Source organism: Akebia trifoliata, chromosome 16 (genome assembly GCF_017979445.1).
Source record: "Akebia trifoliata isolate Shusen 1 chromosome 16, ASM1797944v1, whole genome shotgun sequence".
Taxonomy (NCBI): Eukaryota; Viridiplantae; Streptophyta; class Magnoliopsida; order Ranunculales; family Lardizabalaceae; genus Akebia; species Akebia trifoliata.
Genome location: NC_141390.1, coordinates 29,445,573 through 29,472,659, shown reverse-complemented (window position 1 = coordinate 29,472,659; position 27,087 = coordinate 29,445,573). Strand labels below are relative to the sequence as shown.

Here is a 27,087-nt window from a genome sequence, read left to right as displayed (position 1 = left end):
ATGGAAACATGTTTGAGCAACTGTGTTCAAGTTTGGGAGTGACATTTTTGGAACATAGTAACGATCAAGATAATGGTAGTACTTTGAGAGCCATTTGACCATAATGTGGTGGTTTGACCAACGTTTCTTGAACTCTTGCAGAAAAAACACATCTTGTTTCATTTTTAAAGTTGGTAGTACCTATTATGAGAAGAAAAAAAGGGAAATTAGAAGATCATTGCATCCAAAGGTTTCTTTCAAAGAGTTATTAAACATTAAAAGTTATAATTGATAGCTACATTGCTACAATTTTCAAGTAGGCCAAAAATTTCAGATATATCTACATAAATGGTGTGAACAAGAATAAATACGCGAGATATCAATGAACAAAGCATGAAAATTCAACAATATTGATGAGCTTAGAATATTCAATCTTTCGCTCAAATTAACATCTTCATAACTCATCAGAACCCAAATAAATAAATAAATAAATAAATAAAAGTATTGGGTAATTTCCATTTTTTACTTAATTGGAGAGAGCAACAAAAGTTTAGATACCTAAGAATTGATAAACTATATTGACCTACAATGCTAGCTCCAAGGGTGATTTAGGTAGTTTGACAAAGTATAAATAAATTATATTTCACACTCGCATTAAATAGCCTAATATTTTTATTCAAGATATAAAAGGTATTTATTAATTCAGCTCATTTGAGTCACCACTATTTTTTTTTTTTTTTTTTTGTGAATAATGCTGAAGTGACCTCAAGATTGGACTTCACATCGCACACCTTGACGTGAAAGTGTATGCGAACCATAGATGCTTTTTCACTCGTGTCTCAAGGAAAAGCATCTATGGTTCCCATACATTTTCACATCAGGGTGTGCAATGTGAGATCCAATCTTGATGTCACTCCAGCACGACTCCTTTTTTTTTCTTTCCCTATCCAACTAAAAATCACTCGTGGAGAGCATTGTCACAAAACTCAATCAGTAATTTATTGAAATCTTCAATTTTTTTTTTTTTTCGTTTCTTCCTCGTCAGAGTTTATTTATTTATTCTTTTTTTTTTGGGTGGGGGGTTTGGGGGGCTTAATTTATACACAAATAATTGTCGAATCTGATATTAATTATATTATTTAAAGTGTGACTAATTTGTATCGTAAAGAATAGTTATATTTAAAAGAAAAGTTGTGATAATATGACTCCCACCTCTGACACACGCCCCCATCACATAACCCTAGATCATTTGCCTCAGGATACACAAGAAAAAGATTTATGGCTATGCATATCCCGAGGTAAATGATCTATGATTCTCTGATGGGGGTGTAGGGGGGGCATGTGTCAGTGGGGGCATTATAAAATCATTACACTTAAAAGAAAAAGATAATAAAGAGGCAGCTAATCAATGACCACTGGTGATAAAAATAAAAAGGAAAATGCCAAAGTAACATTAAAATTGACATCAATTCTCACATTGCTGACATGGATATATGTACGGAACCATAGATGCTTTTCATGGAGATACGAGTGAAATACATCTATGGCTATGAGTGCACCTCCACATCAGTAATGTGAGAATCGATGTCAATTTTAACATTACTCCAGCACAATTCAAATAAAAATACTAATAAGTGGACAGTTATATAAAAAATAAAAATATGATCTCACCATCTCAGCAATGTAGTCACATATATTATCCTTGTATTCTTCATAAAGTGGTTGACATTTATTAGCAAAATTGTTGGTACACCAATAGTACACCGTTCTATTTTAAATAGTAAAGGATATGTTTCATATTAATCGATTTCGATAAAATGATAACGAAGAAAATGACAAATTACAAAAAAAATTGTGAACCGTAAAAAATAATAAATTATCATTTTTTGGAATTAAAATATTTTACAAAACCATTACAAAAATGTTACATTGAACTTGACTTTAATGTAGCATTTCTACTTTTTTTTTTTTTTTTTTTCGTAAAATATTTTGATTCTGAAAACAATAATTTACCATTTTCAAAATTAAAATGGATAGCGCGTTGTCACGGGAATTTCACAATTTTTAATGAATGTTTTTGGTAATTCAGTCTAAAAAAAGGATACGAGTAGAGTTCCATAAATTCAACGGGGGTGAAACGTTCATCTTGTTCATCAAGTATGGCCTTAAGCTTGTTAATCCTTTCTTCATTTTGTCCAGAGCGACCTCCCACGTATTGCAATCGTTCCCCATATTCATTCCTGTAGATTATATATAATTAAGAAAAAAATATATATTGGTGGAAGAACATGAGGGTCATAAGTCTCCACATTCAATTAATGCATACATATCAGGGGTGCAACTTGGTTCGATTTATGGAAAAATTGGAACAGAACCAACATAGGTCGGTTACACCAAATTAGAACCAGAACCAAACCAAATAGACGGTTTGGTTCTATGGGTTGCTAATATCCAATAAAGTTGCTTGGAAACAATATATTTTTAATGAAAAATAAAGAAATGATAAAAGTGAAATTTCTCATTAATCTTTCCATGAAAAAAATTTCATTAATCTATAGCCTAACTCCCAAAATAATTCATAATAAATCTATATATTTATTTATTGTATAGAGGTCCGGTTCTATAGAAGACTTGAACCAAGAATCGAACCAAATTGATGGATTCTCCATTTTCTAAACCCAGAACCAAACCGCAACTTATTCCAAACCGAATCAAACCAGCCCAAAGTTATCGGTTTGCTTCGGTTCTCAATTTGAGCTGACCCAAATTGCACATGGAATACATATACACATATAGTATAATTTCTAAATCAGAAACAAAAGTGAGAAATTAGTATCTAGTTGACTCAACCGAGTCAAATCATTTAAATTGTTCTAAGTTTTTCTAATTTTATATAATATAAAATAGACTAATGATTTCGGAACTCAACCTGACAGCCGGATTCAGAACTCGCCCACGTGTCATGTGCAAAGAACCGTAGATTCTTTCGCTCGGGATACACAACTGCAGATAGCAAATCGATCAGGTCTGTTATGTATCCCGAGGGAGAGAATCTATGATTCTTTGCTCATGCCACGTCAGTGAGTTTTTGAGTTTCCCTGTCTGGTTGAGTTCAGAAATCAGTACTCTATAAAATAATACAACGGTGAAAATTACTATTTAAAAAAAAAAAAATCAAAGTTTATAAAAAAATTTCCTCTACAACCCTGAAACATCTGATCATGTTTTTGGATGTGAGCCGAAGCACAAGGACCCTTAGTAAGGGTGAAATCTTTACTAAGTTAGTAAGGCTAGTTGGACTCTGTTTGTTTGATATAAAAAAACAAAAGTCAGCGAGTCAATGTGAAGCGATGATCGCTTCACATTGTAGCCCGATTTGACTCAGAATATCTAGAACTTTAGGAAGGAAATTTGTGATTATAAGATCCTTTTTAAGTTTCAGCGATTGAGGAAAAAAAAAAAAAAAACAGGGCTAATTTTCAAAAGAAGTTATAATTAAAATCATTGATAAAGAACACCTACGTTAGCTTCTACAGCACGATTGATGCAAAAAAAAAAAAAAAAAAAAATTTAATTCAAGATAAAAGTTTTGGTTTTTTGAACTAAAACAGAGAAGAACACCCACTTAAGACTCTAAAAAACTTTATTAAGGAAACTAACCTGAAGATTGATCAAAGCGAGCGAGCGAGCGAGAGAGAGAGATCACGTAGTAGACTATGGAAGAGAGCAAGAGAGAGAGAGAGAGAGAGATTTATAAGAAGAAGACAGAGTTAGTTTGTGAATTGTGATGGAAATAGAAGTTCGTTTCAGGTTCGGACTCGGAATTATACGTTCTTACCTTTTTGACTTCTATTTGTATTAGAAGTTACAACTTAGAACTTAGAATCAAACGAAATAGTGGGCCAGTGAATCTATCGAAATGGGTAGGCCCACTCAATAACAAAGTAGTGGGCCTCACACCCAGTGTATCAAACGAGAGACCAACTTTTGGTGGACTAAAGAAAAGCTTGTTTGAAACAATTCTTTTCTCCTTGGTCCAGTCCACGATATGGAGGAGTCCAATCTAACCACTAGGGCTGTCAATGGATCGGATCCAAATCACTTGGACTCTTATCAGATCGGTTTTTTATTAGATCTCAATAATAAGATCCGTTAACAATTGTATCGGCTCTGGATTTTATATATAAAATCTAAGTAAAATTTATTTATCTCAACAAATATATAATATAATTTATATACTTTCTAACATATTATCGGATCGGGTAGTTATCAAATCAGGACATGATTGACCCAGATCCAAGCTGATAAGATTCAATATCAGATTGTTATCGGAATCTAAAACATCGAGACCTGAAGTTATCGAATTTCGGGTCTGATCCAATCGATTGACAGCCCTATTAACCACCCCCATGGAGAGTGATTTAGTTGTGGCAATCTATTTTACAAGTCAAGATCTGGCTAGAAAAATATATCTGTTTAGAATATTTTTTTTCTCAAACCTAATTTAAATTTGACATCTAGGGGCTGAGATGCAATTTGGAGGAAAGTCATAGTTGCACCATGCAACCTTTTCCCCGTGTATTGGGACTCATTTTGACAATCAAACGCTCCCCTCTGAGCTACGCCCCCATCATAGAATCGTAGATCATTTGACTCGGAATACATAAGAAAAAGATTTATGATTCTACATATTCCGACGTTAATGATCTACGGTATTGTGATGGGGTATACTCGAGGGGGGCATCAAAAAATTATTGTTCTTTCGACAATTTATAGCAACGAATTAACACTCATAAATCGAAGGATTTAGAATTCCAATCTCTATCCTATATAGAGGTCTCCAGTTTTCAAAAGTTACAAAACTCATTGCTTTTCCCCAAACAACAAATTTATTGATTACTTTTAAGTGATTTAAGCGACGATTGTGTTTGCAAGTGTTCTTAATCTCTTTCAAAATGTTCCAATAATCGTGAAATAGTTTTAAAACCAAATTATTTATGGTCTTTTCATTTCAACCTTTACTTTATTTCATGATCGATTTCGAATGGTTTCAGAGTCCCAACAGTAACATATAGATCTCACATAAACCCAATTGTCTGAATTATATAAATACCAAGGGTAAAAATGTACAAAAAAGCAATAATAATTCATATACAAAAGAGACACCTTTCCCAGGTTCCTTGCAAACTTCTTGTCGAATCTCTCTTTCAAATAATTTCAGTTTTTTTTCTTTGCAAGACATGATTCCCAAATACATTACATATAAGAGTTGCTGTCGGAACCAGTTTGGGTATTTAGTTCTAAGGCCGAAGTGGTAAGATTTGTCGACAAGACGATGTTTCCCATAACGTCTATGGTACTATAATTTACCAAAAATGAACCCAAAACAATTCTGCACGAACCCCAGGTTTCCGCTTGTAGATCTATACCAAAATAGGACAAGTGGTCGGAAATGCTGTTCCCACTCACAGACCTGTGGAAAATTGAAGTAAGAGCACTGCCAGGTTTTGCAGATAAAGATGCACATATAGGGGACGAAAGCGGAAATAAATACCTGCTACAAGTTGCGTCTTCACCAGAATTGTCGCAAACCTTCTCAACTGCGAACACTAGACTTCCCAATCCCATGCTGTAGAGCCACACCTGCAATTAGAGGAAACATGATATTAGTTCCTAACGATAGGAAGCTTGTTAAAGAGGGCACGCTCGCATTTTTTGTAATTGCAGCACATACGTCGTACCCTAGTTATATCTGATAGTTTTTCCAAGACGGATCTGTCACGCAACCATTCTCACATATAACCAGCCTATTGAGTGTCTGTATTGCTTGATATGCTGATCAATGGGCTCCACTGTGGTGATGGCTTTTCAATTTGAGAGCTACTATTAGCACCCCATTTTTGCTTATTACACCCAATTTTTAAAATTATTTCTCACATCCTAATCAAAGATTAAAACGCACCATTCAAACTTTATAAAAGTTTGGTTCAAGTTATTATTTCAACGTAACAAAGCATTATTACGCATTGAAACAACTTCAACAGTTGTTTACAGTAAGGATTTAGGGCCATATAAAATCCTAAATCTAACAAATAAAATTTCACCAACCTATAAAAGAGAGATCATGAACTTAAAAGGAAATAACAAATGAACAAAATGAACAGTTGGAAAGTTTAAGGAAGATTAGTTATGTAGGCTTGAATGGTAACGGTGAGACTTACTTAATTCCTTTTTCAGAAGTAAAGGGGAGTGCAGGGAGGTAAGGTTTGATTACAACCTAACATTTGTACTAATAGACCTATATTGCTCATTACTTCATTCCCAGAAAGAAATATATATATATTACAAGGCTTTTCTGCTGTAAGAATCAAATTACCTCTCTTGGGAAGTGGTGGTAAGTCTTCTGTGGAAAAGCTTTGTAGTATGGAGGCAAATGAGGCACCATATCATGGTCATGCGTGATTCGAAATGTATAGGGCACGTGTTCACTATAGTAAGTTGCAAAAACTGCATTCCCAATACGAGGTTGTCCAAATGTCGTAAGTTGAACATTAAGGGCTCCGTGATTAACCTGGAAAGAAGCAAAAACATCCCAAGGTATAATTAATTGTGATTTATACAAGAAACCAACATAAAAAATACATTAACCAACTCAAGCAGGGCTTAACAAGTCAAAAGCATATTCTATGACTTCAAATCAGATAAATCAGACTCTATATCCTTTAAAAAAAAGAGACTGGAAATCCCAAAGATAACATTCAATGCAAAGGTGACAAGAAGTGTCTAATGTTAGAATATGAACAATTCATATAGAAAGGAAGCAAAGGTGGTTGACCCTTGCTTTCAAATCTCACCATCGACGAAGAAATAGAAGAAGGCACTTTTAGGCCTTCTTTACATGTTGGGAAAGAACTACCCCTTTTTTATTCTTATTAATAATATTTCATATACCATCAATCATTCAAAAAAAAAATATGGAATTATATTTTCAGTATATCAAGAAGAGTTCTTTACTGTGAGATCAAGTGCACAAAAGGCAGCCATAGCCCCTCCCATTGAATGACCCGTCACCATAATTGCAATATCACCATACAACTCCTTTGCCCTTTTAACAGCATGTACAACCCCAGAGCGAAGAGACGTGTTATGGTAAGCATAATAAAATCCATGGTGCACCTAAAACCCACAAAAGAGAGCATGAAAATTAGTGATATTCAATCTGATGTGGTTGTATTCTTCATATATAAAAATTATATACAGTTACACACCATCGCATCAGGCATGCCTGGGTAGTTTAGATCAAGTTGTTTCCAGTAAAGGTCTTCAACCCAATTCTGTATGCTGTATAGATGTGGTTAGTCCATAGTAACTTCATAAGGTGTCTGAGAAATGGTATTAAAAAAAATCAATGTAAAATGTTTTGTTCCAGCCTAACTAGCAACTGATTGGGTAATACAACAACATCAACTCAGTTTAGAAGGCCTTGCAGTTAGTACAGGAACAAATGTATATGTTGAATATCAAATCCTATGACTTAGAGAAAATAATTTTGAAGATTCAAATAAGGATGTGTTGCAGTGGTGCATAGGTGCCAATCTGTAACCAAGACATTTGAATGGTATTTTAGAGGTCACAGGATTATGAAATCATACCTCCTTCAATATAAATCGTCACCATCACCATCTAAGCCTTGTCCCAAAACTTGGGTCGGTTGCTCATCCAATGATTAGGATTCTTGTTAAGAGGTGGCAAAAAAAATTTCTAACCCTCTTCATTCAATATGAATGAAATCTAGAATCCTTTTTTTATGGGTTAGGCGGTTAGCTAGATTTAAACCCATGATCTAAAAGTTGTTTTGCAACGTGTAGAACCAACTAAGCTATGGGTCTAAGTCCATGAAATCTATAGCCTTGAATATCTTAAAAATCTCTAATGAATCACAAAACTAGGGAGAGAATTAAAAATGAAACTCCCGGGATTGAGACCCTCTCTCTAGGTTGCTTAAAATATAAAGTGGGAAATCGGTGCTTTGGAAAAGTTCTGTAAAGCGGGAATATTTTTCAATTTTGTGAAGTTCTGGGGCAGAGATCATTTAGGATAATCCAACAGTTTGGATTGGGGGTTTGGGTATAGAAATCCATTGCAAATGAGAAGATAAATGGTCTTTTATCATCCTTCAAATCCATGTCTAATCTAGAGAGAAGAGCTTGAAGTTCCCCTTTATAAGGGATGTCCATTGATCATGAAAACAATGAGGTGTTTAGACACTTTTCTAACACCCTTCTGTTGCATTCTTCTATGTGAGGGACACCATTTCCTCAGCACGATTTGACATGACATGTTATGAAGTGGTGTTAAGGTTATTTTGTATAAAATGTTAGGTACCATCATATTTTTATATTAGTCAATTCTTCCAATTATACCAACCTCAATAAGCTCAAAAATTGAATGATGGACGTATTAGAACTATAAAGTAAATAAAATTAATAAATTAAATATGAAATTAAGTAGAAGAAACGAACTCATATTCCAAATGAACAAATTAAAACTCGAAAAGGATCTTTTTGATTCTCGACGAATGAGGGGCAAAGGGATTGATCAAGGAAGATCTCTTGTTCTCATTATAATCTATAAGATAAGTACGCATTGACAAATAACAAGAACAACGTGCATTACAACATTCGTACCTGTGTTCTTGAGTGCCTCTAAATGCAATTACAATGGCATTAAGATCCTTTGCTACCCCAACAAATGCCTGAATGAAGTTCATAGTAATATTGGATCTTTAGAGAGTGGCACAAACAAATAGGAGTCCCATTTAACAGAATACCATTACAATGGGAGCATATTAATGCAATGAGAATAAACCTGTAGGCAATGTTGGACATCAACAATCAGCTCTAGCATTTCAAACCCCTGTTAAAAATATAGAAATATTTATTAGTAACCTAATTACCATCTTCCAATAAAATGAGCTTGCATGGCTTACTCTTAAGCTTCTATTGAAAATAGAACGTATATAAATAGCATAATCACAAAATTCTCCAAATTTTTCAATGAATTCGTAAAATTCTCCAAATTAGGGGTTAGCCAATTAAATCGGTGAATTGACAAATTAATCAAGGATTCCTCCATTATCATGGAACATGGTAACATTTTTACCATTCACCTTCAAAATCTTCTTTTTTCAACATTCAAACATCAAGAAGAAGATAAGAGTTTTTAGATAAGTTGAAGATGAAGGGTTTTGGAAAGAAACCCAAAAACATTTTTTATATAATGTCCAACATTTGCCAATTTTTTACGAAACTTTCCTGACTTTATCTGATTTAACCGAATTAAACCCCCACCAAATAATTGCTGAATCCGAACTTTTTTACTATGATAAATACATCCATGTACCTTTGTCAAATCATCACACCTAGAGCACGTCCAAGTGAACAATTCTGTCAAATCTGACATGTACACCTGCAAGATGCAGCACCAGGTCTCTGGTCATCATCTACATATTAAAGAATTCTGTTAAGCGACAGATATTTATTACCCAACTAACTTAGTAGAACTAGATAGAATGACGAAATGCACTACATACAATCAAGTATGAAGCCCGAACTACAGTGACACTGAGATAGTGAACCACTTTGATTGAATCAGAATGAACTCAAGAACAATAACTGAAAATTCTATATATAGGCTTACCGCAGAAGCATACTCTGCTAGTATCACTGCAAGAGTGTGATTGTAAATGGGTACATTGTCCTTGACTTTAAGATCTGCATTTGCAGAAAAAACGAAATTAGTAGAGGGTAAGATTTTAGCAGCAGAAATCAAGGTCAAATTTTGCCTTTTTCCTACAAAACTAAGAGCCCGTTTGGATAGAAGATAGAAAGTAGCTTTGGGAGAAAGTAATTTCCTTTAACTTTTTAAAAAGTTCAGAGTTTTTACTTTTTAAAAGTAAAATGAATCCAAGGAGCTTTTTAACTTTCAAAAGCAAAAAAAAGATACTTTTCTATGTGTATCCAAACAGGCTCTAAGAGATACCCATCTAAGTTATTACTTATCACAGTCGCAAAATTCTCCGAATTTTTTCAAAAACTCATAAAATTCTACTACTAAGGGATCAACCAATTAAAACAGCAAAACGAAAATTTACTGATTATTAGTCAAATAGGATAACATTTTTACCCTCAACATTTTATCTTCTGCGACCGTCAAATCTAAAGAACAAGATAGGTTTTTTATGGAGGTCTAAAATGATGGATTTTGGGACAAAACCCAAAAATCACTTACATAATATCCCAAATTTTTATGAAACTTTTCCGAACTTAACCAAATTAATCAAACTGAACCCCCACCAAATCCGAACTTGGTTACTATGTGCCAGTAATTCAAAGAAATACATTGAAAAATTGGGGGTTCTTGCCAAAATTATGAACCCATTCAAGATTTCAAGTTACATTGATTTTCACTGGATCCATTAAGACTTCCAAGTTATAATTTTTATATGATCTACTAACTGAAATAATTTAATAAAGCACACTGAATATAATTGAACAGTTGAGACTAACGTTACCTCTGGCGCCACAACTAGTAAAAAAACAGATTAAAATTGCCACCTTTAGCCATCGAAAACGTTCCATTACCTGCAAATCACCGAAAAATACGAAGCAGACAAAGATTAGGGCTTGTTTAGAAATCCAAGAAAGAAATTTTCTTTTCTTTGTTAGGGTTCTTCCGTTCTTCAATTATTTCAAAACCCCAAATCAAGAAACAAGCAAAGTTATTCAAAATTCGAACAAAACCCTTTAAAATTTTGCCATAAATCAACAGGAACTAATCCATTCTCTGTAAAATAGTTTCCAGAAACAAAGGAGATTCGATCATTTGAGCTCAACTTGTTGTTCTAACTTCCAACCAAAATTAGGGAAAATTTCGCAGGAGTATAAGAAAAGTAAACTAAACTCAATTGGGTCGGAATCTGGGTTGAAATTTACGAAGTTTAATGCCGTGTCGTCAGATTCCGGCGTCTGGATATCTCTTTTTCCGGTGACCGTACAGTTGGTGTCTGATTGTACGGTCGTGGTGGTGTTATCGTATGCGGAAGGAGGCTGCCTTCTAAGAGAGAGAAGGTAAAGAAGTAAACACCACGCACCGAAACTACTTTGATTCTGTCTCATTTTGATTGAATTTACGAAAATACCCTGCATTGGACATTAAAGCCTTCAACCAACTTCGTTGAACGAAGGCAATTAACCGAAGACCGACTAACCTTACTAAGTTAGTAAGAATTTCACCCTTGCTAAGGGTCCTTGGGCTCACCCATGGCATCTAAAATCATGATCCGATACTTCAAAATTGTAGAGGACAAAATTTTATCCTTCTAAAAAAATTTATTTTTCATAATTAAATTTTAACTTTAAATTTGGGAGTTAGGTGAAAGTTCAATAGTTGTTCATTTTCAAATCCTCGAATCAAGTCCAAAAGAATTTTTTTTTTTTCGAACAATCTAATTTTTTCAATGAAATTTGAAGCGTTGTGGGGTTGGATTGCAAATGTGATACTCCATTTGAGCAAAACGACTCTTAGTAAGTCCTAAATTATTACTATGTTAATAAGAAAAGTGTTTTTGAGTAATTATAATTTTAAGGGTATTTTGAACAAAAATAACCTACGAAAAATGAAGAATATTTGAGATACTCCTATGTTTTCAAATGGGATGTCCTTTGAAGTCATTCTTGTTGATAAATTAATATAAATTACCTAAATGTCCTTGTCTTCAACAATGAGAACTTTGAGTCTTTTCTTTACAAAAAAAATCCTAAAGAGATTTTGTTTTTCATTGTATTTCACACTGCATCGATGTTGTAGTCATAGATGTGTTTCCTCAAGATATAAGTGAAAAAGCATCAATGGTTGTGTGCGCACCTCCTCGTCAACGCAGTGTGAAATGTGGTAAAAAACAAAGTCCCCCAACACACACAAACAAACAAAAAAAAGTAATCTTCATCCATTGATTATGTTTAATCTTCAATATTCAAATTGTGATGCGAGATAAGAATTTTGATAAACAGAAAATGTTAGATTTTGAGTGAAAAATCAAGGGTTGTCTATAAAAGGTTGAGAGGGGGTTGAAAAAGATCGATCAAGGTTAAAGCTGGAAAAAAAAAATATCAAAGTCATAGAGTTTGACATGATGGATATTTTAGATGAGGACAAATAAGTCATTTTGTATCAATCTATAAGAGAAGACCTTGTCAAGAGTAATATTTTCCGTGAGTATCTAAAAACGTGGAGGAATATACCAAATGTACCTTAATTTTAAGAGTTTGGATCCAGAACGGTGTCCCGTTCCTATAATAAAGGTAAGGTGTCAACATGGCACGTTTTTGTTGGACTTTGAAACACCTAAGCCTCTAAACCCAGCCGTGCACACATCCCAATGTATTTGACTCTAATAAAAATTTGCCACGTAGATACCGAACGTTGTTATACAAAAAAGACACCGTTCTGGATCGTAACTCTAATTTTAAAGGGTTGTTTCGGTAAGTTCATATAACGGTTTGAAAAATCGGGTTCCAGTTAATTATTGAAACCACGTGTTAAAAATTGTTTGGCACGCGCGACGCACGTGTTAGCTTTCCATTCTTAGGAGTTTGGACGATAAACTTCGAGAATTCGGATTACGTGTTGAAATATCTTGTTCTGTAGATGTTTATTTGGTTTTTACGATAATGATTGACACGTGTCATTCTTTTGTCAAAGATAATCCACGAAACAGTTCTTGACTTCGTGCGTTGGACGCTATTAGTTTTCTGCACACGTAACGGACAGGGGTTCTCTACCGAAATTTTGGACCGCTTCAAAGTTTTTCCCACGTAACGTATCGTACACGGTACACAAAAAGGTACGGTTGTATGAAACGTCAGGCGTACATAATAACGAGACTTTGCAATACGATTTTAAACCTCGACCCACATTTCAAAATTTTGCAAAGCAAAATTTCCTAATTTTAAAGCTACTATTGTCACACCAAATTTTACTAATGCCACACCAATTCTTATATACATTATACGCCATTTAAGTAAATAGTTTTATATATGACAACATACTTTGAATTTAACCATTTAAAAAAAAAATCATGATTTTCTATCACCCCCCTCTAACCTCTGACATACGTACTCACTAGGGGTGCAACTTAATTCCGTCCAAACCGAGAACCGAACCAAACCATGAAATTTAGATTGGTTTGGTTCAGTTTAGATTGATTTCAGTTCGGTTTCGGATTTAAAAAATAAAAAAAAATCGATAAATTCGATTCGATTCTCGATTCAGATAATATAAAAAATCAAACCATTATATTTATATTTAATTTTTAATTTTTACCAAACCTATCCCTCACATCTCTCTTGTCTCTCGTCTCTCTGCGAATGACTGCCGGAAAGCGTCAAGTTGTCGATCGACGAATTATCAGTTTCCTGGAAAATCGTCTCTCGTCTCTTTCTGCAACTTGCTGCAAACGGCTGGCGAAAAGCATCAGGATGCCAATCAATCAATTGTCAATTTTCGGGAAAATCGTCTCTCTCTCTCTTTTTGTGACCTGCTGCCAATGGTTGCCGAAAAACTTCAGGATGCCGATCGACAAATAGGCAATTTTTGGGAAAATCGCATGCGTAACAGGTGTCGGAGGCTGATCTCTCTCTTTCTCTCTCCGACTGCAACCTGTGGTTGCGACTTACGACCAAACCCTAAATCGCTTGGCAGAAATGAGGGATTTCTTGGCAACCCATGGAACCGAACCAGATCAAACCGAATTAAGGTTGGTTTGGGTTGGTTCAATTCTAGTTCTCATATGATGGAACCGATCTTGATCGTTTTGATTCTGATTTTGCTCTAACCCAAACCAAGTTGCACTCCTAGTCCTCACTACAGAACTGCAAATCACTTACATCGGGATACGTAGGATTATAAATATTTGTTATTGTATCCCGAGGCAAATGATCTACGGTTCTGTGGTGGGAGCGTATGTCTGAGGGAGTGTCAAATTATCACAACTCTAAAAAATATGGAATAAGAAAAAGCTCTAGAAAACAAGAAATCCACTTAGCATTATCACAATTATCTACCTTGGTAGATAAAATTACTTGTTAATATAAATGCTTAAAATGCAAATTCTAGCTAGTTATTGTTTGAAAATCACTTTAATTGTGATTTGTTTACAGGAAAAAAATTTTATCCCCAAGTTTCAATCGTTTATAATTAGGCAAAAGCACATTTTCTACAAATCCAAAACTAATCTAAAGAATGTACGTCAATTTCGATAGACTAAACTCTAAATTATTATTATTATTATTATTATTTAACAATGCAACTCATCAAAATCAGTTAACAAAATCAATTATAAAACCCTACGTCGATCATTTAAAAGAAGTCGAATGAGATATATTTCTAAGCAGATTCAAAGAACTTCACTTCTCTTAAACCTATTTGAACTCAAATGAATTATCACATAAGCAATCCAACACCACAACCTCTAAATTTCATCTAAAAAACTAAACAAAAAACTTCAAAAAATAATTTTTAGGCTTGATCCAATGTTTAGAAAGAAGGACGTCCATCGAACTTCCACCTAATTCCAAAATTTAAAAATAAAATTCTATAGCAAAAAATATTTTTTTTCCCAAAGTTCATAGAATTTTGACTTCTTTAACCTTGAAGAAACAGATAATGTTTTTTGTTGTCACGTGATGAGTCCAAGGATCGTTGGTAAGGGTGAAATCCTTACTAAAGACTAGTAGGACTCAACATAATATAATCCTTTTATAGGTTTTTTTTAAGGGGGAAAACATGTTTTTGTTTTAGTACCGAGGTGTGATTTGACCACTTCTTTCTCACACACACTCTCTCTCTCCAAAGAGATTCTCTCTAAACATGATTCTCATGCATGAGATAATATAATCCTTTGTCGGCTCTAGTAGGTGAAAATCAGCTTTAGTATTCTAAAAAAGGAGGCTTAGTAATGAATTCATAAAACATGACCAATATTTCTAAAAAACAGGCTTCAAAGTCAGACTCTCCCATGACAACGACATAAAAGTCTTTTGTGACACCCCCATATATATATCATCTGGGAATTATAAAGAGGTTGTAGCTATAGACTTCTTCTATATCTATATAATAAATATAGAGTTCGAACAATTACGTGGGATGCAAACATCCAATCAACTACAGTATTGTGGGCTAAATCTCTCATCAAACTATAATTAATAGGACGCATTTTATTTTCTTTATTCTTCACATCCTCTAATTTTACTAAATTTTATCTTTTATCGTTTTAATCATTTTCATTATTTTTCATCTTTTACTTCTTTAATCTTTTTTTTTTTAATAATCTCTTTCCAGCTCTATTTTTTTCACTTTTACCCCTATTAACCTCGAAGAGGATACCCCCTCCTCTAATTTTATTATATTTTCTCTTTTACCCCTTTAATCTAGTTTATTATTTTCATTTCTTACCCATTTAATCTCAATCATAGTGTTGTGGGAGATAAATCCAACTAAGACAAATCTCTCATCAGTTACATTTTTGTGAGTTAAATCTCCCATCAAACTATAGTTAATGGAACACATTTTATTTCATTTATTCTTCACCTCCTTTAATTTTATCACATTTTCTTTTTTATCCATTTAATCCATTATATTATTTTTCATCTTTTACCCTTTTAATCTCAATTCTTTTAATAATACCTATCAACTTTATATTTTTTCACTTTTACCCCTCTTCACCCAAAGGATGATGTCCTTCCTCTAATTTTACTATATTTTATATTTTGCCCTTTAATCCATTTTATTGTTTTTCATCTTTTATCCCTTAATTTTAATTTTTTTTTAATAATACTCATTCTACTAAGATAAAGTCTCAAATCTACATAATAAAAGACAAATGAGCTGGAACAGTTGTGTGTGATAGAAATGTCCAATCAACTATAATTTTGTTTCCCATTATCCATAGTTTTGTGTGTTAAACCTCTTATAAGTTATAATTTCATGATATCCACTTTATTTCCTTTATTATTCACATTTTCTAATTTTATTATATTTTCTATTATATTATTTTAATCCACTTTATTATTTTTCATCTTTTACCCTTTTAATATCAATTTTTAATTCGAAAGAGGATGCCCCTTCCTCTAATTTTACTATATTTTATCTTTTACCCCTCTAATTCACTTTATTATTTTTTCATCTCTTATCCCTTTAATATTTTTTTATTTTATTTTAAATAATACATCTTCCATTAAACTATAGTTTTTTTGGGACCCACTTTATTTATTTATTCTTCACCTTGCCTAATTTTATTATGTTTCCTCTTTTACCTCTTTAATCTCATTTAAAAAAAATTAATAATACTCCTCTAACTTTTTTTTTCTCTCACTTTTATACCCTAAACACAAGAGAAGGATACATGTGTCGTAGCCACTTGTGAACTCTAGTTTATATATATATCATTGTTTTAAATCTTGTCCAAGACATAGACGACCCATTCGATTTGTTTCGGTATCATCCACCTATGAGAAGGATAGACAAGTCATCTCATACCTGATGTGTTTCACAAAATGACCTCCATTGGTTCATTGTTGAATAAGACGACTCAAATAAATCAGACGACTCATCGTTCATAGACAAGACGATTATATATAGATACATATCATTGTTTTAAATCTCATCCAAGGCTAAGACAACTCGTCTGATTTGTTTTGGTATTGTCAACCAATGAGATGAATAAACAAATCATCTCATACATGTAAAGCTGTAACATGTGCGAGTCGGAGGGTAAACCCATGCTCAACTCAAATAGCAGCAGAACCCTCAACGCAACCATCGTATTTAAGCTCACTAACCCAAGCTCAATCTGAATTTGATTTTCTAAAATTGGATTGGGTTTGGATTAGTCCGAGTTAGGTAATTTTAGACGATTTGATTGGGTTGAGGTCGTTGAATAACCTAATTTCATTTTGATCAGCAAAATAAATTTTGTATTTATTTAAAAAAATACATCAAAAACAAAAGTACTAGTAAATAAAATGGCACATAACCTTCAAATTCTTTATTGAGAAAATATTTAGACAAACCATAATAAACCAAAGTTCACATTAATATTAATAAATTATCCAAAAGTCATAATAAGATGGAATAAAAAGTTAAATAAAAAATTTATAATTAATATAATTTTTTCTAATATATATTAGTATGTGTCATCGGGTTAGGGTTGTGTCGGATTGTTTGTTTTCTCAATCTAAATTGAAATCGGATTGAGATATTCTAACCCAGGCTTGCCCATCAATCGTGTTGAGTTCGGGCCAGCCAGCCAAGTGGCAGCCTTACATAGCTGATGTGTTTCACAAAATGGACTCATTGAATCATTGTTGAACGAGACGACTCGAGTAAATCGGACGACTCGTCGTTCATAGACGAGACACCAAAACGAGTTTTAAAGTCATCCCTTCAGATAGTTCCACAGCTCGCTCTGCTACTGTGCCTCCTTATTCAAACGGTTGAGGTAAGCTTGCTTCATCCTTCTCCCTTCTTCTTCTTAGGGCTTGTTTGGTTTTTAATATATTTAAAGGCCCCAATCCAATCTGAATCATTGTATTAGGTTTTTTATAGCTTCAAAATAACCCTAACAAACGATTAGGGTTCTGAAATCGAATAGAAATCAGTCTGTCAGGGTTGGATTCTGGTTTTTATAGGTTTTCAGAAGAACCCTAATCGAACACTATGGGGATTGGCAAAAAAGACTTTTTTTTTTTTTAACTTCTGTAATTTTTCTTACATCGCATCAAAATCGGATGATTAGGGTTCTTCTCCTTAGCATGGTAAAATTAATGGCATTTTGTATTTTGTTACCTCTGCATATTCTGAGTCTTTCATGGATAATAAATTGATAATAAACCACGTCTATCTCTAACAAAAATTAAAAAAAAAAAAATGTTGAAAAAAAGAGAGCTTTGGTTGCCATAGATACCATGGAGAAGGCTGGCCATGATGTGTTTGGGTTTTCAATCAAACTTCTAATCCGATTTAGGTAGTAATGCTTGATTAATGACATTGATTGATAATTATTTTCACAGTTATAAACTACCAAAATTACACAAAACAAAAGAAAACCTTAAAAAAAGGGTCAAGAGTGCTTTTGGAGGGTAACATTTTTTTTTGTTTGTTTATTTGAATCTCAGTGATGAAAAAAAATGCAAAATAGAAACAACTTTATGGTCATAGTAGTCGATTTTTTGCTCTTAAGGTCACAAAGAGAGAGAGAGAGGACATGATAATTTTGTTGTTCAGCATGGGTCATGGTTTTAAATCTCGTCCGAGACTGAGACGACTCGTCAGATATGTCTCGGTATCGTCCACCAACGAGACGGATAGAAAATCAAACGTATTGGACGAGATTTAAAATTATAGATCATTTTTCTCATTGTTGAACAAGACGACTCAAACGTATCGGAAAACTCGTCCGAGACGACTTGATCTCGTTCATGGACGAGATGAGATATCAAAACAAGTTTTAAAGCCATGGTATGGGTCCATTAATTTATGTCTATATTTATAATACATATTAGACATCATGCAGTGTTAGTTATACAAATGATAAATGTACGCGTGGAATGGACTTGTTTAAGAGGTTATTTTTTGTTTCTTTATAACACGTGTTACAATGAAAATATAATGTGGTATTTATTTTGTTTAATATTTAGATGTTTGGTTGGTAAGATATTTGTTGCGGAAGAGAGGAATAAAATAACGACCATGATATTGATATTTAGTGAATATCTGATCCTATTGCATCTTAGGTGTAGGGAATATCTAATTAGAGCACCATTAGTAAATAGAGATGTGAAGATGAGACAAATTCAAAGTAGGTTTTAAAAAGGAAGTGGCGGGCATTGTCTTGGGCAACTCCAAATGAATATAGATGTGTACCATACTACCATAGACTATATAGCCGAGATTTAAAAACACTTGGATTAGTTGACCATCAATCGATAAAAGTGAATTGTCTCCATCTTCCTATCAACAACCTGGCACAATCTAAGGTATCAATCATCAAAAAACGAATTTCTTATTTATACATTTCCTCGAATAGGCATTCATTATTTCCATACTATCTCGAGAGCATTACGTACAAGAGGGTCATCAAGCTAGCAAAATAAACGAACTCACCTAGAGACTAGACTACGACATCAATGTCATTACTTTGAGAAAAATCTGTAGTTGATCATACTTATTAATAACATTCATTGATGATGCAGTATAACCATAGGATTTCGATTTAATATAGCTCATTGTGGAAGCCATAAATGGTCCAAACATGCATGCAATGATTCTCGTGGACAAACATTCTAAGAATCATAATAAGAAAGGAATTATTTGTCAAAATGTCTTGGTCCCATGCACTTGTGATTTGGGCGAAACTATCATACTGGCACATTGGCAGGGAATCGCCCCATGACATTCATTGTCGAGGGTGCAGTTAAGCTTAGGACAAATAGATTTAGTTAGGAGTCTCTTTTGTTCATAATATCATGCATGTTACCACATCATTATGTATCCCCTTTCAGATGCCTGCTTATCACCTTCAATTCTTAATTTTCACATTATCTTTCATTGGATCTTATTGGTTTTCCCTATAGTTTGTTGTTATCTTTGTTGGAAGATTCCAACTTACATCTGTGTTTTGTTCCATTTGATTCCACACCAGGTCCAAATGGAGCAAGTCCAAGAAGCAGAGGTCAGTCTATTGGAAGAAATATCAGAAAATAATCCTGAAAAGAAACAGGAAACACTTGAGGAGGTGCTTTCGAGGCACAGGTAATATTCCCTTTTTTATGCTGCATGTTTTTTTGTTCGTACCTGTTTGTGAGTACTTTTCCGGTTCATGATTTACTTTTTTATAGTTTCAAAAGATTAAAAACAATAAATTCATCTTGCTTTTCTTTTGCTTTCTCTGTTTGTTGGGTGGGTCCCCTCAACCCCCCTCCTTCCTTTGTTTTTTCAATAAATTCATCTTTATCGATAATAAAAAAAAAGATTAAAAACAATCATTGTGAACACCGTTGCATTTTTGCAAATTAAATATATTCTGCGTGTTAGTTATTTTTTACTTTTGTTAGTTGCTTGTGTGAGTGCATAACAAATAGTGAAATTGTGGTACAAAACTGTATTTTATTCTAGTATGCATTTAGTGTTCTTTGCTCCTCTGATGTAGTTGTTGTGGAATGTTGAGTGTGTATTTTCCTCCACTTCCGGGTGTGTCATACCCTATTTACCCCCCTTGACCCTCTTGTATTCATAGTTCTCCCCCTCTCCAACAGATCGGTCTTTTGGAGTAGTTGGTTGGTTAACAATGTATCAGAGCGCTACGTTCATATAGGTCACATGTTCGATTCTTTCCACCCTTATGGGTGAGGGGAAGTGTTGAGTGTATATTTTCCTCCACTCTTGGATGTGTTGTACCAGTTAATCCCAATGACCCTCTTACATTCATTGTTCTCCCCCCTCTCCAACAAATCAGTCTTTTGGAGTAGTTGGTTGGTTAACATGATATCAAAGCGCTAGGTTCGTAAAGGTCACGTGTTCTATTCTTTCCACCTTTAGGGGTGAGGGGAGTGTCAAGTGTATATATTCCTCCACTTTTGGGTGTATCATACCCTGGTTATACCCTGTGACCCTTTTATATTCATAGTTCTCCCCCCTCTCTAACAGATCGGTCTTCTGGAGTAGTTGTTTAGTTAACAGATTTATACCACTATATATTTCCCAGCATATGCTCGAGTCACAACCACTAAGGGTGTTTGCAGGAAAGAGATTTCGCAGCTTCAGAACAAAGAAACAGCGTTAAAGAAAGCGGCTGCCAAAGGCAGCAAAGCTGAACAAAAGGCCAAGAAGAAGCAAGTGGAGGATGAGATCTCCAAACTTTCTTCCACACTCAAAGAAAAACATGCCAAGGAACTCTCTTCATTAGGCTATAGCAACAGCAATGGAAAGGAGAAGACCAACCTCGATAACTTGGTGAAGGCCATAGCCGGTGTTTCTGTTAACAGCCAAGGTGACCCATCAAAAACCAGTAAGAGTTTAAAGAGGCGCGAAAAAAGAGCTCAACAAGAAGCAGAGAGAGAGCAAAGGATACAAGAAGAACAGAGTAACATGGTTAGTGATCGGATGATCGAAAACGAGAAGCTAGAGAGAAAGCTCGAACCCCTTTCATTGATGGTTAACGAAATAAAGCCAGACGGACATTGTCTCTACCGAGCTGTAGAGGACCAATTGGCAATTTTTTCGGGCAGTTCTCCTTACAGTTATCAAGATCTTCGAGAAATGGTAGCGTCTTATATGAGGGAACATTCATCCGATTTCGTCCCGTTCTTTCTGTCGGATAATAAGATAGAAGTGGATTCTGATTGTTCACTTTCGGAGATATTTGAGAAGTACTGTAGGGAAGTAGAGTCGACGGCAGCATGGGGAGGGCAACTAGAATTGGGTGCTCTTACTCATTGTCTGAGAAAGCATATTGTGATATTTTCAGGATCATTCCCTGATGTGGAGATGGGGAAGGAGTACAAGAGCGATGGTGGGGGCAACTCTTCGAATCCAAGTATTATGTTATCGTATCATAAGCATGCATTTGGGCTTGGAGAACACTACAATTCCGTCGTCCCCAACGTGCTCGGGCAGAGGTAGAGGTATAATTAAGTCTTCTTTTAACGGATAATTTTTTTTGGTGTGCCGCTATCTCCATTATTCTTGGAACTTTTGTCATTTTGGGCATCGACCCATGTTGGGTTTTAAGCTAAAACTGCATAAATTCAACAGTTAATATGTGATCTATTTATTGCTATAGATAAATTACAGAATTATATTGAGAATTGAGTGAGAACTGGTCGTTTTCATAATTTTTTTTTAATTTTATTTTTGGCATTTCAATCGAGTTTCAGAGACTCTGTTCTATCGAAAAGGATTTAGGAAGGAAGAAGAAACTATTTTCAAGGGGGTTTTCAAATATTTTGAAGATGTATGTAAAAAATTAGGTTTCTTTTCACTTTTTTTTTTCTTAATTTTTAGATAAAAATCAATCAAGAATGGTTCTTTTGAGTTGAAATCATCTAAACAAGTCGTTATCTCAAGTTTTTAGTCGATCTTTCCATGTATTTTAGTCGTTATCTCAAGTTTCTATTTTGAGGAATGGATGTCTCTTACTTAAAATGAGATTGTGTAGCTTCGGATTCGTTCTGGCTTAACTTAAACTTTTTATTTGTCGTGATAAGCAGCTATTATTATTAAGAGTTGTGATAATATGACGTCCTCCTCTGACACACGCTCCCATCACAGAACTGTTGTTCATTTGCCTCAGATACATGAGACATTTTTTATGGTTATGCGTATCCTGAGGTAAATGATATACGGTTCTGTTATGAGGGTGTGTGTCAGAGGGAGGATGTCGGAAAATCATTACTCTATTATTAATTCATTTGCTTCTGTATGACTATTTTCCAACTTCGGAGTTTGTTTTGATTTGAACCAAATGAGCATCACTTTGTCGATCTTCAAGTCTATCTCAGACTGCATTTCTACTTTTTGTTCAAATCTTCATCAAAATTAGCTTTGATGAATTTTGAATGGGTAAAGAAGGGGTGTTTGGTAACAGTCGAAAGTTCATTCCTGAGTAATTGCATGTCTGTTTTTTGTTCAAATTTGTATAGAAAATTAGCTTCTTGAAATATCCCTGTTTTGATTTGCTTAAAAAAGAGGGTGTTTGGTAACAAGGAAAGTTTATTCCTGGATAAACTCACACAGAAAAGGTTCAGTTTATCGATGACAACCCAAACTCATTTAATGCTATCCTTCGACCTATTCAACGCATGGTTTTTAAACTCGTCCAAGACCGAGACGTATCGCCCGAGTTAACTCAGTATCAGAGCTGAACGAAATCAACTCACAAAGTCATTTTTTGACCGAATTTTACGTCTCACATTGTAATTTTTTGAGTAATGTCACGAGACGTCTCATACGTATCGGAAAACTCGTCCGAGATGACTCGGTATCGAAGCTGAATGAGACGAGACGCGATACCGAGTTTAAAAACCATGATTCAACGAGGCAAAATTATAGTGTAATGTGATTCACATAATAATTTCATTTTAAGTTCACAAAATTTTGGGCTGTTGTTAACCGGATTTTGTGTTTTTGGATTAAAATAACTATTATATTAGCCAATTACTTTGGTAAAATAAATGGCCTTTGGTAAAACATTCAATTATCAAAATGTTTTAAATAATAATTTTATAATTACCATTAGGGGTAGTTCTGAGAGATTTACAAAAAAATAATAGGAAAAATTACTTATAGGACCTACACGAAGGGATTTCTTTCTAAATATTTTCAAAGTTTTGAATGATCTCTTAATGGTCCATTTAATAAACTTTTCTTTTCTCAACAGTCTTTAAAACTCATCTCCTACATTTCTCAGGATTAAATATCCTATTTATTCAAACTCGTCGTGTTCATAAAATCTTTTTGGATTTTTGGCATTTTAATCGAGTTTTGGAGATTTTATTCTATCGAAAAGGATTTAAAAAGAAAGAAGTTATTTTTAAGGGGATTTTCAAATATTTTGAAGATGTATGTAAAAAAATTAAATTTTTTTTCTTAATTTTTAGATAAAAATCAATCAAGAATTATTCTTTTGGGTTGAAATCATTTAAACAAGTCGTTATCTTAAGTTTTTAGTCAATCTTTCCATGTATTTTAAATGAAAAAAATTAAAATTTAAAAATAGGTGAATTTTATCAGTGATAAGTTCGATAGTAAAAATTGTGAGCTTGACAATAAATAGTGGTGAGTTCAACAATAAAATTTGTGAACTTGACAATAAATAAAAAACATCGAATTCGACAATAAATAAAAAGTGATTAACTCAATCGACAATAAATAAAAAAAACAATGAGTTTGTAATAATAAGGGATCGTTTAGAAAGCTACCCTAAAAAATTTAGGGATTATTTAGAAAAAAATCCCTCTTTCGAAGTTCTTTTAAGTAATTTTTCCAAATTATAAAGATCTATACACCCCTATGATCACGTTACACGTGTTGCATGCTTAATGAATGTAGGCTTGTTCCCAAAGACAATATGGCATAATGAAGCACGTGCTAGATTGAAAACAGCTCGAGTAGATATAGAAGTCGACATGGAGAATCTCACGACACGACACCGAAATTTATATCGTGTTCGCATCTCACATCAAAATCAAACTTAAACAGGAATTTAAAGAGGAATAAAAGATTGAACGATTCTTTTAAAACCTGTGGGCAATATTTTGTTCCATATTTCAAAGAAATGTGGTGGGAGAATTTTGTAATTTTTTTTTTTATTTAATTTTTAAACAAGGCAGAGAGAGAGAGAGAGAGAGAGAGAGAGAGAGAGAGAGAATAAGCTAATCATTTTCTAACTCAGAAAATTTTCACTCGATTTGTACTCGCCTGATGTGGTAAGAACACAAAATTATTGATCATTTTCCTTGTGTAACTCGAACAAAAAGATTTATGATTTTGTGCTCTTGCCATGTCAGCCGTGCACACATCGAGTGAAAATTTTTGAGTCAGAAAATCACGGTTCTACCAAATATAAGCTGTGATGCCATGATCCAACGACGTGTCACTCCTCTTATCAAAAGTTGGGAGCTTTAAGTATGTTGATGCATGTATGTATTATGTATATAGGCATCCATGGATGCAAGCAATAATGCATTAGGATCTAGTTGAATATGTCCACACAAGCATTCATGCATAGAGTTGCGATCCAAAGTGATATCCCGTTCTTATAGCAACATACGATGTCTACGTGACACATTTTGGTTGGATATAAAGCACATAGGACTCGATGTATTTTAAACACCAATCAAATATTGCCATGTAGATATTGTTCCTATAGAATGAGAACAAGACCTGTTCTAAATCCTGATTCTAATGCATAATGTCCTTGACACCACACATAATTAAATGAAAGAACATGATTAAATAAGACTAGTCTCACTAATATAATCAAGCTCCCAACAATACTAAGGCTTTTGGACACGTCACGTGGAGGGGAAATCGATTCTAACTAATTACCCACGGTGGGATTATCGATAATCATGATTTCAAAACTTGTTAGAGATCAAGACGTATCGTCTAAGTCGTCTAGGTGTCTGGTATAAACGAGACAGACGGATAAATTAATTTTTCAAACAAGATTTAAAATTCTAAATTCATTTTTTAACTAAACATCTCAAACATATCTGAAAACTTGTTTGAGATGACTCAATATCTGATATGGACGAGATGAGAAACAAAAATTTATAACCATGCAGACTATGGCTGATTTCCACGTGGTGTGCACAAAAATCATAATAAAGTTGGTAGCTTACTTTAGTAATAATGTCATATTAGAGTTTTTTTTTACCAAGATTTGTTTACTTATTCCAATTATGTTAGATAAGGTTTTCCATGATTTTGATGATAATGGTACACACGTGTATTCACAAATGCATGCATGCAATATTGTGCATGGAGATATGTCCCATTGGACTGACGCCACCATATCTTTGTCAAATCACCAGACAAAGAAGAAAAGAGATTCATTTATTCCTTCATACCCAATCTTCTGGTGTGACAAAAAATCCCAAAATGTTATGTTGTCATTGATGATCATCATCGTCGTCATCGTCTCTCTATCTACCTATCTATCTATCTGTTTATATAAATATGGCTCCACCAATAATTTATTGGCCTTTGTAGATAGCTACAAGAAGTTGGAACGAGTACCATATACTCCAAGGAGTTGAATAGCTAACTAACTTCTTTGTACGCTACTCGACACTTAACATTGGGTCGTGATTGGAAGATATTTCTAGAGATACACCCTTTATTCCTGTAACATTAGTTTCATATCATGAGAAAGAATCAAAAAGTGAGAAAACATTCGAGTATGTCCCTTCAAACTTAGGAAAGTTAGTAAGAGCACCACAGCGTGAAAAAAACATATATTTGATGGATCAAGGTGTCGAATTTTTTATTGTCAATTTTTTTCGATAAATCGAAATCGTCAAATTAATGGATAATGGGAGAAATTTGATGATTCTAATAAGCCGTCAAAATTCGATTTCTAAAATTTGTGAGGTACAACCCATCAATTTTTTTTGTCAAAATTTTTAGTTTTCGCGTAGTGCATGTCGCCATACACATTAAATTCCAAATAGACGATTCATTATTGAGTCCATCAGAAGGTGTCACTTAGCTAACTAGTAAAAGTTTCAGGAGAGTTGATCCTATGACTTAAGTTCAAATCTCGTTGAACCCATCTTCACTTGTATTAATCACTAATCTCTTGCTTGCTTAGCAAAGAAAAAATATTGAAACCACCAAAAATAAAACCCTAAAACCCCAAAAATGGTATAAGTTAGCCCAAGAATTCACATAGAGCGTTGTAACCACTTGGCAAATAAATCGTATTCTCCCCATGTGATCGTGAAGAGTACATTTGCCAAAAGTTGTCCCTATAAGATCATCCCAAAAGTAATAATTCTACACAATAACTAAACATGATAGAATCGGGAATATTAACACTTCTTGCAACAAATACATTCTTTGTCACAGGATCATTATCTCCTCTATCATTCGGCCTGTGAAAATGCATTTGGCAGAAGTAGCATCTAATTCTTGTCCTGGCTCATTACTTTTAGCTCTATTGAGCCGTATCTTGTACATAGCACTCTTCGCTTTATTTTATCATCCATTTGAGCATATTTTTGATCCAAATTTTTCGTAGTATCACGTTAACTCGGATGCTAGCTGTGGTGCGTAGGTCGGCACCTTGATAAAGCTAACACCTTCTTGTGATGTGTTATCTTTAAGCGTACTTACACTACGTGAAGATTGAAAATTTTGACGAGTAAATGTGAAGAGCCAAAGCCCATAAATTTTTAGAAACCGAATTTCGACAGCCCATGGCTGTTGAAAATTTTAATGTTTCCCAATTCGATGGCTCAGAGCCCATCAAATTTCTCCCATCCTCCA

General features: G+C 34.0%; 2 protein-coding genes and 1 long non-coding RNA gene across 5 annotated transcripts; 1 reads left to right on the top strand and 2 right to left on the bottom strand.

Annotated features, from left to right (window-relative positions):
- Positions 1-2: 2 nt before the first annotated feature.
- Positions 3-2,208, bottom strand: LOC147383363 (uncharacterized). The gene is made up of 3 exons (XR_015173538.1): positions 2,085-2,208; positions 1,651-1,747; positions 3-180 (listed from the first exon to the last, which is right to left on the bottom strand). It is a non-coding gene; the product is annotated as an uncharacterized LOC147383363 (long non-coding RNA).
- A 2,849-nt stretch (positions 2,209-5,057) lies between these two features.
- On the bottom strand, positions 5,058-11,117 carry LOC147383362 (lipase-like). Of its 3 annotated transcripts, none has more exons than XM_086428512.1 (11): positions 10,974-11,117; positions 10,553-10,622; positions 9,679-9,752; positions 9,382-9,447; positions 8,848-8,895; positions 8,667-8,734; positions 7,248-7,320; positions 6,994-7,155; positions 6,356-6,550; positions 5,534-5,622; positions 5,058-5,452 (listed from the first exon to the last, which is right to left on the bottom strand). In XM_086428512.1, exons 2-11 carry the CDS (start codon positions 10,617-10,619, stop codon positions 5,236-5,238), a joined length of 1,059 nt encoding a protein of 352 aa, XP_086284638.1. In that variant the 5' UTR covers positions 10,620-10,622; positions 10,974-11,117; the 3' UTR covers positions 5,058-5,235. The 3 variants fall into 3 exon arrangements, with proteins under 3 accessions (XP_086284638.1, XP_086284637.1, XP_086284639.1); XM_086428511.1 differs by having other exon boundaries at positions 10,942-11,110; XM_086428513.1 differs by lacking the exon at positions 10,974-11,117 and having other exon boundaries at positions 9,382-9,481; positions 10,553-10,609.
- Positions 11,118-17,405: 6,288 nt separating this feature from the next.
- LOC147383361 (Cysteine proteinases superfamily protein) lies at positions 17,406-21,902 on the top strand. The gene is made up of 3 exons (XM_086428875.1): positions 17,406-17,536; positions 19,739-19,848; positions 20,838-21,902. Exons 2-3 carry the CDS (start codon positions 19,745-19,747, stop codon positions 21,715-21,717), a joined length of 984 nt encoding a protein of 327 aa, XP_086285001.1. The 5' UTR covers positions 17,406-17,536; positions 19,739-19,744; the 3' UTR covers positions 21,718-21,902.
- The last annotated feature ends 5,185 nt before the right edge of the window (positions 21,903-27,087 follow it).

Excerpts from the sequence above, each read along its gene's own strand:
- LOC147383361 (XM_086428875.1), top strand. The coding sequence starts at position 19,745 with ATGGAGCAAGTCCAAGAAGCAGAGGTCAGTCTATTGGAAGAAATATCA. Across the intron at positions 19,849-20,837 it reads GAGGTGCTTTCGAGGCACAG|GAAAGAGATTTCGCAGCTTC; the intron begins GTAATATTCCCT and ends GGGTGTTTGCAG.
- LOC147383362 (XM_086428512.1), bottom strand. The coding sequence starts at position 10,619 with ATGGAACGTTTTCGATGGCTAAAGGTGGCAATTTTAATCTGTTTTTTT. Across the intron at positions 9,753-10,552 it reads TACTAGTTGTGGCGCCAGAG|ATCTTAAAGTCAAGGACAAT; the intron begins GTAACGTTAGTC and ends CTGCAAATGCAG. Across the intron at positions 8,896-9,381 it reads GGTGTGATGATTTGACAAAG|GGGTTTGAAATGCTAGAGCT; the intron begins GTACATGGATGT and ends TATTTTTAACAG.